Source organism: Balaenoptera musculus, chromosome 4 (assembly GCF_009873245.2).
Source record: "Balaenoptera musculus isolate JJ_BM4_2016_0621 chromosome 4, mBalMus1.pri.v3, whole genome shotgun sequence".
In the NCBI taxonomy this organism is placed as follows: Eukaryota; Metazoa; Chordata; class Mammalia; order Artiodactyla; family Balaenopteridae; genus Balaenoptera; species Balaenoptera musculus.
Window position 1 is genome coordinate 137,035,211 of NC_045788.1, and position 20,658 is coordinate 137,055,868.

The following is a 20,658-nucleotide window of genomic DNA, read 5'->3' on the forward strand; positions in this document are numbered from 1 at the left end:
TATTTACATTAGATGTTCCTCAATTAGGGGTAATTGTCTTGCATCCTTATCTCTTATCATAATCTGTTTTTCTTCACACAGTGTTATAGTTTTGCTGCTGGACTCTTCCCTCCCTTCCCCCACCCCATCAGGATGATATGAGACTTGAAAGAAGACGATGCATACAGGTGACTCAAGTTTTGAAATACAGTAAAACTGTGGCTGTCTGAGAGAATGTGGGAACTGGTGGTATATTTTGAATGCGGGAGCTTTCTGATAAACAGCATTAGTGGGGAGAATTATTTTGATCAATAAATGCAAAGATAGTTGGAATATTTATTAAACTTGACTTTGGGAATCAGTTTGATAATCAGTGACAGATAGTGGTATTAATACAAATACAGCATAGTGATTGCTAGTACTTGACCTTTTCAAAAGGGGTGTTGGCTAATACTTTGGTGAGAATTGAAGTATTTCTGTTAAAAATAAATAAAATATTCACCTTTATGGTTGAATGCATGTTCCCCCAGATCCCTGTTAGAAGAGAGCAAATCTTTTAAAGGCATAGGGAGTAGATGTTAGTAGTGTGTCTTAAGTCTCTGACAATTCAGTTAAGGATATTATACCCATATGTATGATTCCTTAAAAAATATGGTCTGGGGTTTTGTTTTTTCTTTCCTGCCTCTCCATCCCTTCCTTCATTCCTCTCTTTCTCCTTTCTTTCTTCCTTTTCTCCTTCCCTTTTCTCCTTCCCTTTTCTCCTTTTGTCATTTGTATTTATACAGGAGAAGCAGTATAGAAGGCATTTTTGAAAGAATATTTTTGATTGCTTTATAATTAATTGAGGTGATCTTAACTTATACACGGAAAAATGGAGGCTGTTCCATCTGTGGCTGTGTTTGAGCTCTTGAAAATGTAGTGTAGCTAATGGATGAAGTGTTACTAACTTTTGAACTTGAATGTTCTTAAATCAGGCCGATGAGGAGGTATTTTGTTGAACCAAGTGGCTTATATTTGCAGACCTGGTCAGAGATAGTTTTATTTGATTTATAAACTGAAAGTGTGATCTTTAACTGGAAAAGAAGTAACCACATAAATCTTGGATAGATGCTTAATTACATTATTGGTGAAGGTGTTAAGGTTTTTGTGATTGCTTTTTATTTAGGTGATCTTTGTTTTCTAAAAAGAAAAAATTACCATTTTTTGACTTCAGCTTGGGATTTTAAAAAATAATGTCTCAGGTGTGCCATTTTGTATGAAGAAATGTGCTTGAATATATATTAAATTTAATTATAGATCAAATCATATTTTACATTCATGAGGGACTCAAAGAATCTGATGATAATTCTTTTTTGAGTAAAAGGTGTTTGAGTAATTATCTCTGTAATCTGTCTCTCCGGGGTGCACATGTATATTTGCCTGTACATATTAGAGGTACACCATGTACACATTCTGGCTGAGTGGCTGACAAAAGCAACATGACGCTGAGGCTGAATGTCAGTGTCATAGAGGAATAAATCGGAATATTTACAGAAAAAATTATAGAATTCTATGAAAATTTTGTTGTCAGATTTTATAAGTTTGACCTTTTGGTGCAGGAACAGTTGCTCAGCACTGTCAGCTCCCGGATTGCTCTGTGGGCACATGCTGCACATGGGCTCTACCAGGTAGATGCCCACTTTCACCGGAGGTCAGTAGAGGGACAGAGTATTTTGGGGGCATCTCATAGATTTAACCATGAATATTAATGATTTTGGAGATGTTCCCTTAAGAAATTTTGAGGTGGCAAAGTTGCTATTTTATTTCTAGTTTACCTTCACAAGATATGAAGAGTTTCTAAATAACTCTTTTTCTTGAAAGGCTTATGGATGAAATGAAATATCTAAAGAGTATATCCAGTTTATAAAGGTTATCTAGTTAATTTTATGAATGCTAGAACACACAAAAAAATTACAAATACTAGATTTATGATATAACCTAGTCTCTTACTCAGCCTCGTAGTCTTTAAAAATTACCAACATTTACTGGCTTATAAAGGAAAAAACTCAAGAAGAAAGATCTGACTCTCTCTAATATACATATTAGCTGTTGGCATATTTCCCTTTCAACAGTTTGAAAGTTAATAATTGTTTTTGAATGTAAAATTAACAGCTTTCACAATCATCATTAATTAATGAAGTTTGCTCTGGTTTTACTATGCACACATTTATTCTTCAACGGATAGAATTTTAACACATAAAAGCTTGTAAGGAGCTTTTTCATTGAAAGTTATTTCTAGAATGCTTTTGCCTACTTGAAAGTGAATATTGTTTCCCCAGGCATTCATGGTCCTGACTTTATGTTGGTTAGCTGTGATGATACCTTACTCTCTCATACCATTTCATTTTAGGTGCAGGTTCAGGGATGCTAGAAAGGACATTGAAGTATGCTTTGACTGACTGTCTTTCAAAAGCCACAGCTTAATAATCGATTTTTACTGAACAGCAAGCCAAAGTTAAACTTCAATATATCTCTGGTACGTGTGTATATAGGTGTTCCTGTACTTACTTAATTTGAGGGTATTTTTGCATATTTTAAAATATAGTTAGAATGTAAATTAGGTAAAATTAGATTATTTTTTGATTGTTGGAAAAAAATCATTTATGACCAAACATTTTATTTGGCTGACATTTGCTTTGTACCAGGTACTGTAATAGTGTTCTGCTCATAAGGATCCCTGTACTTAGAATCAAGGAGCACATAGGAGCACATTTCAATTGGAAGAGGGGGCAGGTATATAACAAATTTTGCAGTGGATGTTTATGATAAATTTTGAACACTTGTCTGTTGAATTCAAGCCATCTAGAGTAAAAACAGAAAGCACTCTCTGGTTAATAACATTTGCAGTAATGGCTTCACCTGATACCTTCATGCCGATGTTGTCAAAATCTACCTTTGTGTCCCACTCTTCTCTTCTGAGCTCCAGACTCATGTAACTGCCTCCTAGATGTCTCTCCTGCACACACTCCCTCCTCTCCTGTTTACCCCTGTTAGCGATGAGTGACACCATTCTACCCAAGCACACTGTCATCTTGGGAACCTAGGAGCTACTTTTTACCGCTTTGAATTAAGCGATAACCAAATTCTGTTTATTTAGAATGTAGAAATCACTTAGGAGATTAAATTTGGAAAATGCACTGCCTCAGAGATCACTGTGGACATTAACATAAAGGCGTTTGCATTTTTCCAGTTTATTTGATAAAAGGACCTCACCTTCCTTTTATTTCTTGTTTATACCTGTTAACATCCAAGGGAACATTAATGGGAAAAGCTGTTGGATACAGCAGTTGATACTGTTCTTTATTTGTTGGGCTTCTTTAACAACTGAAATTGTTTTTTAACAATAGTGATAGGCTAGTCATTTTAAAACTTGAAATAGTTCTAGAACATACAGAACTGTAACTCTTTGAGGATGAATAACATTGGAAATTTATTTATTTTGAAAATCAATTCTTTTTTTTAATATAAATTAATTTTATTTATTTATTTTTGGCTGCGTTGGGTTTTTGTTGCTGCGCGCGGGGTTTCTCTAGTTGCGGCGAGCTGGGGCTACTCTTTGTTGCAGCGTGTGGGCTTCTCATTGCGGTGGCTTCTCTTGTTGCAGAGCACGGGCTCTAGGTGCGTGGGCTTCAGCAGTTGTGGCACGTGGGCTCAGTAGCTGTGGCTCGTGAGCTGTAGAGTGCAGTCTCAGTAGTTGTGGGCTTAGTTGCTCCGCAGCATGTGGGATCTTCCCGGAGCAGGGCTCGAACCCATGTGTCCTGCATTGGCAGGCGGATTCTTAACAACTGCGCCACCAGGGAAGTCCCGGAAATTTATTTTAAATTCTGCCATTGGTTCATATTGTCTGCCATATTTCTATGAATTTAAGTGCTTAAAACCATTTGATGTGGCAGAGTTTTAATTTTAGATTAAAATGTGAGTTTTGTAGGGCAAAGTTTGTATACCTCAGTGGTCACAGGAGTATGGCATACTATTACAGAACAATTAGAAATCAGATCTGTATATTTAAATAAAACCAACTTCTGTAATTCCATTCATATACAGGGTGCACTGGGGGAAATAAAAGGGTATGTACATTTTGATATTTGGGAGTGTATTGCCCATTTTCCTCCTTTTGGACTTGTTCTTCATGTGGTCCTGCGTATCTGGTCTTTTTCTGTTAAGTGTTTTCCCTCCTTTAGCTGTCATTCATTTCTTAACCCTGAGCGGTCTGATTTTGTGCTTAATAATTCAATGAATTGATGGGTTTTGGTGAATGGTAAATCTAGTGGATTTATTTTTGCTCTCAGATTTTAATTTTTTCTCCCAAGAAAAAATTGGTAAATACTTGTATTTACCAAGTAATACAGCATCAGTGAAAAAATTTGGAAATTTATAAGAGTATAGGTAAGTGGAAGGAAACATACCCAGAGTTCTACTGCCCATTGCACTATGGCACTTTCCCTTCTAGTATTTTGTTTGCAATGCCATTTTTGATTAATTAAGATCATCTGAATATCTGTTCAGGTTGGTGTGCTTGGGTAGAATCTATTTTTATATTGTTTATATTTTCTCTTTTATTGCCTAGCATTATATTGTGAACATTTCCCTATGTCATCAAAAACTTACTAACTATAGTGATCTGCTGTTCCTTTGAACTTGGAGCAAATTCAGAGTATTCAGAACTATAACTTTTTGCAGGTGAATTATTTTAGAAATTTATTTTAAAGTATGCTGAGTTGAAACCATTTCTTTGTATGCTCATTTCCTAGTTAAGTTAGGTTTCTCTCTTATTAGACATTTTCTTTTTTTTTTTTTTTTTTTAAACTTTTCCTTTTCACTTTATTTTAAAGTACTGACATCTGTGCATGAGTGTTTGGTTGTATGTTAAATTATTTCCTTGTAATTTATTCCTAGGAGCGTAAGTATTAGGTCATAGGGCTTGGAAAATTTTAAGGCCCTTCATACAGCCTTTCAGAAAGGTGTTTGGTAATATGTACCAGTTTATACTCACTAGTATTAGATGAATGTTGGTCTTTTAATATACATTTGTGAGCATTGAGTATTGTAATTAAAAACAAGTTTCTAATTCAGCTGGCAAAAAGAAGAATCTTCTGTTTTAGAAAATATAAAAGTGATAGTGTGTACTCAGTGGAGGAAAAAGTTCAATTGCTTCAGAAATGTATAAAGTGACAAAACTAATATAGTTGAGTAAATATTCTCCTCCCAGGATTCTTTCTAGCAAATGGTTGTATTTAATGCTTTTATGGCATTTGCATATGTTTGCTTACCAGTTTTTGGTCCCAGCTAGTCTGATTCTCAAAGTTAGAGGACCGTGGCTTATCCTGTTTGTGTTTCCTGTGTGTGTCTCGCAGGGTTCCTGTGACATAGAAAGTGCTCAACGAACACTTAGAAAAAAACCACGTTTTGTCATGCTACTAATGCCTAAAAATATCTTACTCTGAATGTCTACTTTAATAAATTTCTTCAAATGGTTTTAAGAGTTCTGTATTATTTTCCATTTCCTTATCCTTTTATGTTTCATATTTTTATTAAGTTTCTGATTTCTGATTGAAAGCAATTAATAATGATTACATCATATATGTATCTCATAAGAGAACATAACGATATTTATAGAGGAGATGATGGGAAACCTGAGGTTAGCCATGTTGTAAAGTTGAATTTCTTAGACCCTAGTGCCTTTATTTAAGACCTAGGCGAAAGCAAATAGATTCATATTCATTATTTTAGATTTTAGGGACTTACTAAATGTACCTCCAAAACAATGTTTGAGTTCTGGGAAGATGACAGCAGGGCATAGTTGTTTGAATCTTCACAGTTTTCCCTAAAAACAGAGTAACCAGCACAACAAAACCAAAAATTCACGGACTCTTTCTGTAAGACTAGGTGAACAGTATTACTACAAACCCTAATAGAAGTAGGTGGGGACAAATCTCCAATAACTACAAGACCTGCATTGTGTCAGCATTTGTACAGAAAGATGCAGAAGGGAGCAGCAGGAATCTGTTGGACCTGAGAACAGGAGAACCCCAGGCTAGCTAACAAAAAGTCCCTGGAAAGTGTGGCAAGCAAGTTGGAGAACAGAAGCTAAAATTAAGAGATGTGTTTGAGTTCTCAGGATACCAGGGGCCCACAGTGAATTCTGTGGGTTAGATCCATCTGGTACCTGTGAATTTTCAAAACTTACCAGTTGAAGTTCCCTTCCTGGTCAAAGTCCTGCACTAAGGAGACGCTGCTGGTAATAGAATCCAAATTAAGGAGGATGAAGACAGTGGGGAAAAGGGAAAAAAGGACATATAAAGTAGGGGGAAGGTGAAAGTACAGGAGACCTCATTCATGAAACTATATTTCAGTGTCCTTCATTTCCTCTTCATGAAAACAGAAGAGGACTCTTATTGAAACCGGAAAAGCTACTCCAGTTTCCTAAAAGTTTTTTATTTTACATGAAATAGAGCAACTGACTAGGATCACAGTCAAATTCCCCACAGAGCTTTTGTAAGAAGAAAGGAATAAGGAGAGAATAATATTTCTGCAGACAGTGAAAGCATACTACTAGAAAGAAATGTTAATGAAACAAATGAAAAATATAATCTAATGTTTCTAAATGAACTCAGAGAAATTTAGGAAATGGTACAAATATGGAAGAGCAACATAAATCTGAATAAGGAAATCTTAGAAATGTGGTGATAACTAAGGAAAGAGAAATAAAAGAAAAAATCATTTAAAAGGTGAAGTCTAAACTAGAAGGTACACAAGAGTGAAAAAACAGTAGAAAATTTCTTCAGAGAAACAGAAGATAAATAGGAGAAAAAAAATTTTGACAAAAAAGAATTAAAGAAAAATAAAGAAGCATTCTAGAGAAAGTGACATTTACTAGAGAGGCAAAGAAGTTTCAACACACAAATAATAAGAGTCTCTGAAGAGGAACCAAAGCAATGAAACTTAATAAATTCTAATAATAATAACTCAAGTAAATTTCCTGAAATTAAAAAAAAAAAAAAAGTGTTGCCACTACATTTGAAAAGGGTATGTTGTATACTTGGATAAATCGATACAGAAACGACCAACATGTAGACATATTCTTTAAACATTATTGGACTTTAAAGAAAATTCTTCGGGGTATCTAGGTAAAGACCCAAGTTTTTAAAGGAAGAATATTAGATTATCTGATTTTGATAGCAATGCTTTATTCTGGAAGCAATGGAGTAACGCGTCTCATATTCACAAGGAAAGGAGATAAGAGCCACGAGTTTTATATCTAGCTAAATTGACTGAAGTATAAAGACAACAGAGAAAATATTATGAACGTGAGTATGAATTTGGAGGCTGTTCTTTCTTTGAGCACTTCTTAAGGAATCTACCAGAGACTAAACTTTGGCAACCAGAGAGATTGCAGGGACATTGATATAAGGGGAGCTTTAAATAGGTACTTGTGGAACTTAAAGGATGCTTATGAGTGAGTGTAATATGTAATGGCTAGATTCTCTGCAATGAAGATACAGTACAAACAACAACAAAAAAGGTAGAATAAAGTTTCTGATTGCTTCATTGTTACCAATGGGAAATAAAAGAATATTACTTCAAATTGGAGAAGAGGGAAGGGAGAGGGGAAAAGTTACTAATTAAGTTTCAGTGGTATTCTAAGTAGGGGAAACAGTAGGTCATACTCCTTCACCCCTAGACACATAGTGAAAAGAAAGGAAAATAGAAGGGATTTGGGTAACCATGAGAACAAAATACAAAGTTCCAAATCTCACTTTCTTCATATGGGGAATAGGAGGCATAATAATGGTAATAAAACCTCACAAGGTAGTGCTGAGCACATACATAGCACATGCCTGATAGATGTGCTCTATTTTAATTATTATTATTCTCTCCCCTCTCAATTTTTATTACCATACTATTTATGAATATTTAGGGTTTGCATTTTCTTAAATTTCCTCTTTATTTGAGAATTTGGCCTGTCTTCTCAAATTACATATTTAATGTCTCAAATTTTATCAGACTTACAGTTAATTCAAATTCATCTCATTTACATAATTTAAAATTTGTGTTGAAGGACTGTTTTATTTATTAGGCATTGGAATTAATGCTGATTCTTTTTCCTACTTATTGGAATTATTCAGAAAGGATTTATTTGCAGGAGCAGGGTAGATAGGAAAAAAATGTAATAGGGGTAAAGGGTTTTTTCTGGGAACCAAGTTACCTGAAAAGCTAATAACATTTTGTTTTTTCATAGTGATATACTTGACATGATTATCTAACATCCATTTTTACATGAATCTAGTAGAAAAAGATTTTGTTACAACGAAAATTTATTGTCGAAAGAGATCTGAAGTACTTTAGTTTTCCCTCTTCCCCATTCAATAAAACACAAAATGTAATTTTTTTCTCTCTTTGAGGGCAAGGACTTTTTTCCTATCCCTCACCTTTTATAGAAGTAAAGTATGTGTGTATTTGTGTGTGTAAATATTCTCTGACACAAATTACATATCATAAAATTCATCTTAGGAGTAAGTTTGAGTTTTGAGTGAATTTGTACAGTTGTGCAGCTATTACCACAACAGTCCAGTTTGTGTGTGTGTGTGTGTGTGTGTATTTAATTAATTAATTAATTAATTAATTAATTAATTTTTGGCTGCATTGGGTCTTCGTTGCTGCGCGCGGGCTTTTCTCTGGTTGCGGCAAGCAGGGGCCACTCTTCGTTTTGGTGCGCGGGCTTCTCATTGCGGTGGCTTCTCTTCTTGCGGAGCACGGGCTCTAGGCGCGCCGGCTTCAGTAGTTGTGGCCCGCGGGCTTAGTTGCTCTGTGGCACGTGGGACCTTCCTGGACCGGGGCTCGAACCTGTGTCCCCTGCGTTGGCAGGCAGATTCTTAACTACTGCGCTACCAGGGAAGCCCAAGTTTGTATATTTATAATTAAAAATAATTCAAGTTCAAATAGAACTTCTGTAAAGAAGAAAATAAAAATCAGCAGTAATCCAAATAATCAGAATATCACTGTATTTTTTTAGTTTATATATTTTTGCCTGTTATACCTTATGTGCATGTGGCTCCTTCAAACAGTATTGAAGAAACAAAATGGGGTCACATTTTACTTTTTCTAGTCTTCTTTTAAAATTTAAACATTTCTCCATCAATATTCTTTTATAGCATCATTTTTAATGAGTAGTATTTTACAAATCAGTTAACTATTCCCCATTGTTGCTAATTAGTTCATAATAATGTTTAAGTGAATGTTACTGTGGTAGTCCTTGTGTTCATGTTTGATTTATTGCTTTAGGTCCAGTTCCTAGAACTTGCATTTATTGAGTTAAAGGATATGTACTTTTCAAAAAAAATTTTGTTTATTTTTGGCTGTGTTGGGTGTTCATTGCTGCGCGCGGGCTTTCTCTAGTTGCGGCGAGCAGAGGCTGCTCGTCGTTGCGGTGCGTGGGCTTCTCATTGCGGTGGCTTCTCTTGTTGTGGAGCACGGGCTCTAGGCATGCGGGCTTCAGTAGTTGCAGCACGCAGGCTCAGTAGTTGTGGCTCACTGGCTCTAGAGCGCAGGCTCAGTAGTTGTGGCACAAGGGCTTACATCCGAGGGAAACATCCCACGGCATGTGGGATCTTCCCAGACCAGGGCTCAAACCCGTGTCCCCTGCATTGGCAGGCGGATTCTTAACCACTGCACCACCAGGGAAGCCCCAAGGATATGTTCATTTTTAAGATACATATTTTCAAATGTCCTTTTAACGAACAGTTTATGCTTTTCCCAGCTACACAGCAGAATTTTACCACATTCTAGAATCCTGAGTATTTAAAAATATTTGCCAATTTAATAGACAAAACGTAACTTAATATTTTAATTTGCATTTATTTGAATATAGTGAGATTGAATATGTTTGTATATGTTCTGTGAATTTCCTTTTAATATTTTTTGCTGATACTTCTCTTGGGTATTTTTTTTTAAATTTCATTTTCTAAGAGTTCCTCACTGACTCTGATGATATGCCAGGAACCATTCTAAACGATTTACATTTATTAACTCATTTTTTCTTGATGATAACTCTCAGATAGGTATGATGATTAACCCAGCCAGAAGTTAGGTAGCCTGCCCCAGGTCACACAGCTAGTCAGGGATGGAGCTTGGATGCAGACCCAGGAGCTTGACTCCCAACTCTTAAGCAGTATATTCCTGCTTTGTTACTTGTCATAATTTTGCAGTTTATATTTGTGTTTTAATTTAATTCATAGTATTATTTTATACAGGAGCTCTAAGTTTTTGTATGGAGGGACTAGGTCAATGCCTGGAACATAATCGATTCTCAAATATTTGTTGAACAAATGAGAATAAACCCATTAACAATCTGTTGGTGGTGGTGACCTTTTACTTTGTGTATTGTATATCCTCTTTTACAGGGATTCCCAAGGGCTTCATAAATAATTTACTCTTTGGTTTTGATAAGATACAATAAGCTTATCTGTATTAGCTTTTCTAGAAAGTCTGTGGAAATAATTACTGCTTTAAAAAGGAACATGTGTTCTTAAACAAGCAAATATGAGCGGTGAAGAATGTATATTATCGACAGGGATTTGAATTGTAGATTCAAGTGAAATGAAATATTTGTTTTGAGTGTAGGAATAATTTGATGGAGTTTGGTTTTTGTAGTTTTAGAAAATGGATAGACTTGGCCATTATTTAAAAGGCTTTTTGAATAAATTTTGGTTTATTTTGAGCAGTAAGATCCTTTAAAAGGAAAACCCAAACTAAAAAAGCTGATGTAAAAAGTTAGTGCGGGCTTCCCTGGTGGCGCAGCGGTTGAGAATCTGCCTGCCAATGCAGGGGACACGGGTTCGAGCCCTGGTCTGGGAAGATCCCACATGCCGTGGAGCAACTGGGCCCGTGAGCCACAATTACTGAGCCTGCGCGTCTGGAGCCTGTGCTCCGCAACAAGAGAGGCTGCGATGGTGAGAGGCCCGCGCACCGCGATGAAGAGTGGTCCCCACTTGCCGCAACTAGAGAAAGCCCTCGCACAGAAACGAAGACTCAACACAGTCATAAATAAATTAAAAAAAAAAAAAAAAAAAGTTAGTGCTAAAGGTTTTGACAATGTAGATCAGCTACTCCAAAGGTATAATTTAAGATTGCACTTCTAAGTGCTTTTTCTCCCTTTTCGTTTGACATCAGGCTACTATTTACTGGTCCCTCTTTAGTTTGGTTGAGGCCTGGGGTGTCCTTTAAACGCTAGTCTTATTAAAAAGTGTAGAGGTCCATATTATTAAATGGATCTATGTTAGAGATTAGAGAGACGCACAAATAAGTTTACTTCCATTTTTACACACTGTCCACAAAATATACATGGGATCAAGTACTCAAAAAGCAGACACTTGAAAATGTAAATATTTATCTTGTTAATAGAAACCTAGGTCTGCTTTGTATAAAGTTATAAAAGCTAAAAAAAATTTGTTGAATGCTTGCCTTTTCTATAACCTCCTGGTTACAACCAACCTTTTTTTCCCCTACTAGTAGTAGTATTTTTTAGCCCATGCTTAACTGACGTGTTAAAATCATATTTGTACTTTGCTTCTATATTAAGCATTAATTACTCATTAATTACTAAATTTATGGGCATATGTTAATAAACCTTAATCAATTCTGGAAGTAAAAAATGAAATATCAGTTTTCCTTTTCCTCATTCTCACTCCTTAGTGGTAAAATGCCTTTTAATCTTCAGTGTTTAAATTCTTCCTTTAGTTACTTACATCACTTTAAATAGAGTAATAGATCTATTTTATTATTTAAGAAACTAATGGCTGTCATCCCAGAAAGAGGAAATCAGATAGCTAGCTCTCTATGCTACCTTTCTTTCTGCCAATTTCTATTACTATTTTAAAGTTTTTCTGTTATTATTAAAATTTTATAAAATTGATTTAAACCTCTCTTTCTCGACCTGTCAGTTTTAGACAGTTTCTCTTGTTTTCCCAAGATATAAAATGAGGGCTTTAGTACCCTTTCTTTTTACCTCACAGAGAATGACTTTTACATTGTATATAAGAATATACACTTAGATATCTTTCTTTAACTGCAGTTGAATTCCATGATTTTGTCTTGAGGTTCTGTTGAAAATTAAAAACAGAAAAAGCTATACTGGAAAAACCACATAGTGTATTAGGACCTATAGAGAGGGAGATGTAATACTATGTCACTGAGCTCCTTCCACTCATAGAAGAAATGTTAACACAAAGATTGGAGGTGTAGTGCAATGTCATGATGATTTTTTTTTTTTTTTTTTTTTTTTTAATGTCTGAAACATTTATATTAACATATTTCCATACATATTTCCATACAAATACAAATATAAGATTTTTAGAAATTTCATGTAATGTCTGAAACATTTATATTAACATATTTCCATACAAATAACCCAATGAAAGTTTAGTATTAGTTGTTTTGTTTGTTTTTTTATACTGCAGGTTCTTATTAGGCATCAGTTTTATACACATCAGTGTATACATGTCAATCCCAATCCCAATCCCAATCCCAGGTTCTTATTAGGCATCAGTTTTATACACATCAGTGTATACATGTCAATCCCAATTGCCCAATTCAGCACACCACCATCCCCACCTCACTGCAGTTTTCCCCCCTTGGTGTCCATATGACCATTCTCTACATTTGTGTCTCAACTTCTGCCCTGCAAACTGGCTCATCTGTACCATTTTTCTAGGTTCCGCATACATGCATTAATATACGATATTTGTTTTTCTCTTTCTGACTTACTTCACTCTGTATGACAGTCTCTAGATCCATCCATGTCTCAACAAATGACTCAATTTCGTTCCTTTTTATGGCTGAGTAATATTCCATTGTATATATGTACCACAACTTCTTTATCCATTCGTCTGTTGATGGGCATTTAGGTTGCTTCCATGACCTGGCTATTGTAAATAGTGCTGCAATGAACATTCGGGTGCATGTGTCTTTTTGAATTACGGTTTTCTCTGGGTATATGCCCAGTAGTGGGATTGCTGGGTCATATGGTAATTCTATTTTTAGTTTTTTAAGGAACCTCCATACTGTTCTCCATAGTGGCTGTATCAATTTACATGCCCACCAACAGTGCAAGAGGGTTCCCTTTTCTCCACACCCTCTCCAGCATTTGTTGTTTGTAGATTTTCTGATGATGCCCATTCTAACAGGAGTGAGGTGATACCTCATTGTAGTTTTGATTTGCATTTCTCTAATAATTAGTGATGTTGAGCATCTTTTCATGTGCTTCGTGGCCATCTGTATGTCTTCTTTGGAGAAATGTCTATTTAGGTCTTCTGCCCATTTTTGGATTGGGGTGTTTGTTTCTTTGATATTGAGCTGAATGAGCTGTTTATATATTTTGGAGATTAATCCTTTGTCCGTTGATTCATTTGCAAATATTTTCTCCCATTCTGAGAGTTGTCTTTTTGTCTTGTTTATGGTTTCCTTTGCTGTGCAAAAGCTTTGAAGTTTCATTAGGTCCCATTTGTTTATTTTTGTTTTTATTTCCATTACTCTAGGAGGTGGATCAAAAAAGATCTTGCTGTGATTTATGTCAAAGAGTGTTCTTCCTATGTTTTCCTCTAAGAGTTTTATAGTGTCCAGTCTTATATTTAGGTCTCTAATCCATTTTGAGTTTATTTTTGTGTATGGTGTTAGGGAGTATTCTAATTTCATTCTTTTACATGTAGCTGTCCAGTTTTCCCAGCACCACTTATTGAAGAGACTGTCTTTTCTCCATTGTATATCTTTGCCTCCTTTGTCATAGATTAGTTGACCATAGGTGCGTGGGTTAATCTCTGGGCTTTCTATCTTGTTCCATTGATCTATGTTTCTGTTTTTGTGCCAGTACCATACTGTCTTGATTACTGTAGCTTTGTAGTATAGTCTGAAGTCTGGGAGTCTGATTCCTCCAGCTCCATTTTTTTCCCTCAAGACTGCTTTGGCTATTCGGGGTCTTTTGTGTCTCCATACAAATTTTAAGATGATTTGTTCTAGCTCCGTAAAAAATGCCATTGGTAATTTGATAGGGATTGCATTGAATCTGTAGATTGCTTTGGGTAGTATACTCATTTTCACAATGTTGATTCTTCCAATCCAAGAACATGGTATATCTCTCCATCTGTTGGTATCATCTTTAATTTCTTTCATCAGTGTCTTATAGTTTTCTGCATACAGGTCTTTCGTCTCCCTAGGTAGGTTTATTCCTAGGTATTTTATTCTTTTTGTTGCAATGGTAAATGGGAGTGTTTCCATAATTTCTCTTTCAGATTTTTCATCATTAGTGTATAGGAATGCAAGAGATTTCTGTGCATTAATTTTGTATCCTGCAACTTTACCATATTCATTAATCAGCTCTAGCAGTTTTCTGGTGGCAGTTTTAGGATTCTCTATGTATAGTATCATGTCATCCGCAAACAGTGACAGTTTTACTTCTTCTTTTCCAATTTGTATTCCTTTTATTTCTTTTTCTTCTCTGATTGCCGTGGCTAGGACTTCCAGAACTATGTTGAATAATAGTGGTGAGAGTGGACATCCTTGTCTCGTTCCTGATCTTAGAGGAAATGCTTTCAGTTTTTCACCATTGAGAATGATGTTTGCTGTGGGTTTGTCATATATGGCCTTTATTATGTTGAGGTAGGTTCCCTCTATGCCCACTTTCTGGAGAGTTTTTATCATAAATGGGTGTTGAATTTTGTCGAAAGCTTTTTCTGCATCTATTGAGATGATCATATGGTTTTTATTCTTCAATTTGTTAATATGGTGTATCACATTGATTGATTTGCGTATATTGAAGAATCCTTGCATCCCTGGGATAAATCCCACTTGATCGTGGTGTATGATCCTTTTAATGTGTTGCTGGATTCTGTTTGCTAGTATTTTGTTGAGGATTTTTGCATCTATATTCATCAGTGATATTGGTCTGTAATTTTCTTTTTTTGTAGTGTCTTTGTCTGGTTTTGGTATCAGGGTGATGGTGGCCTCATAGAATGAGTTTGGGAGTGTTCCTTCCTCTGCAATTTTTTGGAAGAGTTTGAGAAGGATGGGTGTTAGCTCTTCTCTAAATGTTTGATAGAATTCACCTGTGAAGCCATCTGGTCCTGGACTTTTGTTTGTTGGAAGATTTTTAATCACAGTTTCAATTTCATTACTTGTGATTGGTCTGTTCATATTTTCTGTTTCTTCCTGATTCAGTCTGGGAAGGTTATACCTTTCTAAGAATTTGTCCATTTCTTCCAGGTTGTCCATTTTATTGGCATAAAGTTGCTTGTAGTAGTCTCTTAGGATGCTTTGTATTTCTGCGGTGTCTGTTGTAACTTCTCCTTTTTCATTTCTGATTTTATTGATTTGAGTCCTCTCCCTCTTTTTCTTGATGAGTCTGGCTAATGGCTTATCAATTTTGTTTATCTTCTCAAAGAACCAACTTTTAGTTTTATTGATCTTTGCTATTGTTTTCTTTGTTTCTATTTCATTTATTTCTGCTCTGATCTTTATGATTTCTTTCCTTCTGCTAACTTTGGGTTTTGTTTGTTCTTCTTTCTCTAGTTTCTTTAGGTGTAAGGTTAGATTGTTTACTTGAGATTTTTCTTGTTTCTTTAGGTAGGCTTGTATAGCTATAAACTTCCCTCTTAGAACCGCTTTTGCTGCATCCCATAGGTTTTGGGTCGTCGTGTTTTCATTGTCATTTGTCTCTAGGTATTTTTTGATTTCCTCTTTGATTTCTTCAGTGATCTCTTGGTTATTTAGTAACGTATTGTTTAGCCTCCATGTGTTTGTCCTTTTTACGTTTTTTTCCCTGTAATTCATTTCTAATCTCATAGCGTTGTGGTCAGAAAAGATGCTTGATATGATTTCAATTTTCTTAAATTTACTGAGGCTTGATTTGTGACCCAAGATGTGATCTATCCTGGAGAATGTTCCGTGCGCACTTGAGAAGAACGTGTAATCTGCTGTTTTTGGATGGAATGTCCTATATATATCAATTAAATCTATCTGGTCTATTGTGTCATTTAAAGCTTCTGTTTCCTTATTTATTTTCATTTTGGATGATCTGTCCATTGGTGTAAGTGAGGTGTTAAAGTCCCCCACTATTATTGTGTTACTGTCGATTTCCTCTTTTATAGCTGTTAGCAGTTGCCTTATGTATTGAGGTGCTCCTATGTTGGGTGCATATATATTTATAATTGTTATATCTTCTTCTTGGATTGATCCCTGGATCATTATGTAGTGTCCTTCCTTGTCTCTTGTAACCTTCTTTATTTTAAAGTCTATTTTATCTGATATGAGTATAGCTACTCCAGCTTTCTTTTGATTTCCATTTGCATGGAATATCTTTTTCCATCCCCTCACTTTCAGTCTGTATGTGTCCCTAGGTCTAAAGTGGGTCTCTTGTAGACAGCATATATATGGGTCTTGTTTTTGTATCCATTCAGCCAGTCTATGTCTTTTGGTTGGGGCATTTAATCCATTCACGTTTAAGGTAATTATCGATATGTATGTTCCTATGACCATTTTCTTAATTGTTTTGGGTTTGTTTTTGTAGGTCCTTTTCTTCTCTTGTGTTTCCCACTTAGAGAAGTTCCTTTAGCATTTGTTGTAGAGCTGGTTTGGTGGTGCTGAATTCTCTTAGCTTTTGCTTGTCTGCAAAGCTTTTGATTTCTCCATCAAATCTAAATGAGATCCTTGCCGGGTAGAGTAATCTTGGTTGTAGGTTCTTCCCTTTCATCACTTTAAGTATATCATGCCACTCCCTTCTGGCTTGCAGAGTTTCTGCTGAGAAATCAGCTGTTAACCTTATGGGAGTTCCCTTGTATGTTATTTGTCGTTTTTCCCTTGCTGCTTTCAATAATTTGTCTTTAATTTTTGCCACTTTGATTACTATGTGTCTCGGCGTGTTTCTCCTTGGGTTTATCCTGTATGGGACTCTCTGCGCTTCCTGGACTTGGGTGGCTATTTCCTTTCCCATGTTAGGGAAGTTTTCAACTATAATCTCTTCAAATATTTTCTCTGGTCCTGTCTCTCTCTCTTCTCCTTCTGGGACCCCTATAATGCGAATGTTGTTGCGTTTAATGTTGTCCCAGAGGTCTCTTAGGCTGTCTTCATTTCTTTTCATTCTTTTTTCTTTAGTCTGTTCTGCAGCAGTGAATTCTACCATTCTGTCTTCCAGGTCACTTATCCGTTCTTCTGCCTCAGTTATTCTGCTATTGATTCCTTCTAGTGTAGTTTTCATTTCAGTTATTGTATTGGTGATCTCTGTTTGTTTGTTCTTTAATTCTTCTAGGTCTTTGTTAATCATTTCTTGCATCTTCTCAATCTTTGCCTCCATTCTTATTCCGAGGTCCTGGATCATCTTCACTATCATTATTCTGAATTCTTTTTCTGGAAGGTTGCCTATCTCCACTTCATTTAGTTGTTTTTCTGGGGTTTTTTCTTGTTCCTTCATCTGGTACATAGCCCTCTGCCTTTTCATCTTCTCTATCTTTCTGTAACTGTGGTTTTTGCTGTCATGATGATTTTTAAAAATGATTTCATTGTATGATGTGCATTCAGTTTTCACTAGGAAAAAAATTTTTTGAAATCTCAGATGCAGAGTAATTGTAATTTTTATTTTAATAAAAAATATTTGTAACCTCTATTGCCCAACTCAAGAACCTGAACTCCCTCTGCCATTATCACCTTTTCTCCCAAGTGGGAGGACGAATGCAGATTTGGTGTTTCTGGTGAGACACTGGACCGATGGCCTCAGTTCAGTGGCTGTGAATTGGGGTCCTGGCAAGAGGTTTCTCATCCTTTCATTGCCAGGGTGGGGGACCAAAGTGAGCAGTACGGAGTTGTGCTGCTCCTGTCTAGCCCTTCCTAGGCAGGTGGCTTAATGTCTTCCGGGGCATTTCTTTGGCCTCAGCCTGGGGGTGACTGTTCATCTGTGTTTGAGTGTCTGAGTCTCAGTGTGTTGACCGTGTGGTAGACACTTCCTGGAGCTGTTGGGACAGGCTGACCACGCAGCAGGTAGTTGTCTGGTGATCAAGCCCACTTCTGCCCGTCCTTCTCCTCCAGTTTTCCTTTTCCACTCAGAATGGCACCTGCCACTTTTGCTGTGGTTCTTGGTGTCAGCTTTCGGCTCTGGGTCTTTCTGATACTCTTTGGATTATTGGTATGATCCTGTTGGCCTTTTATCTTGAAGAAGTCTGTCAGAACCTTTGGCTCACTGGTATTTCTCCATCCCATGCTTTAATGAATTGATTTTATTTTTGTGACTCTTGACTGCTGTGTTGGCGGATATTATGGAGGATATGAACCGGTATGCTTAGTCTATCTAGTGCTGTAGATTTTTTTTTTAAAAGCACCTTCCACCCTCAATTTAGGAAACTGAGCTTCTGGGTGTGGCGTCGGTTCCTTCAAGTCTTGCTGGTAGTCTTAACGGATTTTTCAAGCATTACTCCAATTCTGGCTGTCCTTGGTTCTCTATTTACTAGTGAGTTCTGTTAGTAAATATTAAGAACTAGGTGGCATTCGTGGTCTCAGTAAAACTTTCCTTCTACTACCCACCTGTAGTATAGCACTTAAAGTTGCCCTTGTGAGAAATAGCTCTCTTGAGAGTCAGTACCTGTACTTCAGTTTCTGCCTTTGTGACTTTTGGTTTGGGCTCTGTTTGGGAGCACTGTTTTCTCTGTCCACATTTTGCCCATTACCTCCACGTGGCCTCTCCTTGTTACCTAGGTTTCAGCTGCTTGGGAGGATGTCTGCTTATCTCAGGTGCTTCGAACATAACCATCTTGAAAGTGAATTTTTCATACTGTTCATTTTTAAAGTCAAACTGAATATAACCACTAAATGTGTTAAATCTGTCCACCTGTTTTCATATGACATGGAAATTGATAAGAAAATACCTAATGTAGTTTGTATAGGTGAAGATGGTTAAGAAAGATGAAACTTACTATATTTTATTGTCTTGATAAGCACAATACAAAGAAAGTTTTTAACCCCAAAGTTAATTTGCAAGAATCTTTTTTTGTTGTTGTTGTTTGTTTTGGCAATGTGCATTGATTATGATAACATTTAGCTAAATAAAGGCTTGATCAGTCAGCTTTTTATATTTCCATGATACCTGATGAGGGAGTAAAAGTATATTTAATATACAGCAGTGAGTATTTGTAATGTTTTGGGTGCCTTTTTTGGTTTGGGAGGGGAAGGAGGATGAAGATGGGGCCATTTCCCAAATGTGAATTAGTTGATCCACAAGAGTAGAGAATAGTCCAAGATTTAAAAATTTATGTCTATAATCCAGATTTAAATAACAGTTTACCTTCTATTTTTATAAGCAGACTCATGAGAAGGAGGGGAAAAAAGCATCAGGATTGCTCTTAAGTTGGAGAGAATCTACTGGACTTAATCTTTTGTAAAGGATGTCCAGCTAAACAATATGGTGGCAGCCTCTCTTTATAGAATGAGGCATTACAAACTTGACCAAAGTAGTTGCTCAGAAATTTTTGAATATTTTTCCAGATTAGATGGCTTCAAATTAAAAAAGGAAAATACTTGCCATTTTTCAAAACTATAAAGCTACATTGTATTTCTCCCTAAAATGCAAAATTGTTGGTATGGTGTGATTTGTCATTTGAGATAATCTTGGATGATTTGTTACGTGGCATAATAATGGTCTCTTACACATTGAGAGGATAGAGGCTGTTTACATGTCTTGAGCATCATTAATTGCAGATGAGAAGTTACTAGTTATATATTCTAAATATGTTTCTTCTTAGAATATAGGGGAGAAAACATAACTGGAATACTATATTTTTAAAAAGTTAATGATTAATTGTATACTTAGAAAACTTACCATTTTCTTTACTAGGAATTCTAAAATACATATTTTATGTAATGAAGATTCTAATTTAGTGAGTTAACTATTTTTAAACATTTTTTAAATGTTTTATTTCTGATTCTGAAAGTAGTAGTCATTGACGTTTTCCTAAACTCCACAAATTAAGTAACTTTTAAAAGAACTGCTGATAACTAAACAACATTTAAATTCAGGATGTTTTATCCTAGAGCATCTGTCACCAGGCAGATGATATTTCCTTGTGTCTCTAGGCCCCAAAGGAAAATAAGAATCCAAGGTTTTAATTTTTTTTTTCTTCTTCAAGGATGGGAAAATTTTGTCCTATGAAAAATGTTTAAGAGGTGGGCCAGGAAACAGCCTTTGTTTATATGGAAAATGCTTTTTTTGTTTTTGTTTTTTTTTTAACTGCTGTATATTGGAAGACAGGCTGGATTTAAGATCACTTAATGTGATGGAAGTAAGAAAAGCTTGAACCTGGGAGAAATGACCAAGATATTAAAGATTCATGGGCAAGAGCAAGAGTATGAATGAAATTGGCTTAAAAATCTTTTTTGCCCTTGTCTTTAGGAATTAAAGGAGGCTTGTAAAGGGTTCCAAGTATTTAAAAAACACACCAAATGATATCTAAAGTTTGAAGTGAAATGAGATTGTGTCTTTCAGGGAATGGATTAAATGCTTTGGGTTAGTGATTTTCAACCCTTTCTTAAGTAAGCCTTGGTTAATAGATGCTTTTGTCATATGATGGCATGGAGAATGATTCTGAGCTAATCTTTTTTGAACATTTATAT

At 35.8% G+C, this 20,658-nt stretch overlaps 1 protein-coding gene across 16 annotated transcripts in view; it reads left to right on the top strand.

Moving 5' to 3' along the window:
- The window catches only part of DYRK1A (dual specificity tyrosine phosphorylation regulated kinase 1A), a 148,896-nt gene that overhangs the window by 50,813 nt on the left and 77,425 nt on the right, over positions 1-20,658 (top strand). For 13 of the 16 annotated variants that reach the window (XM_036851132.1, XM_036851146.1, XM_036851130.1 and 10 more), the window contains one exon: positions 82-167. The exons of 1 other annotated variant lie outside the window; for it this stretch is intronic. In XM_036851132.1, the coding sequence (XP_036707027.1) occupies positions 138-167 (30 nt within the window). In that variant the 5' untranslated portion in view covers positions 82-137. Of the gene's footprint in view, positions 1-81; positions 168-2,368; positions 2,495-20,658 lie in introns of all 16 variants that reach the window. 2 more of the 16 variants (XM_036851137.1, XM_036851144.1) reach the window with 1 other exon arrangement.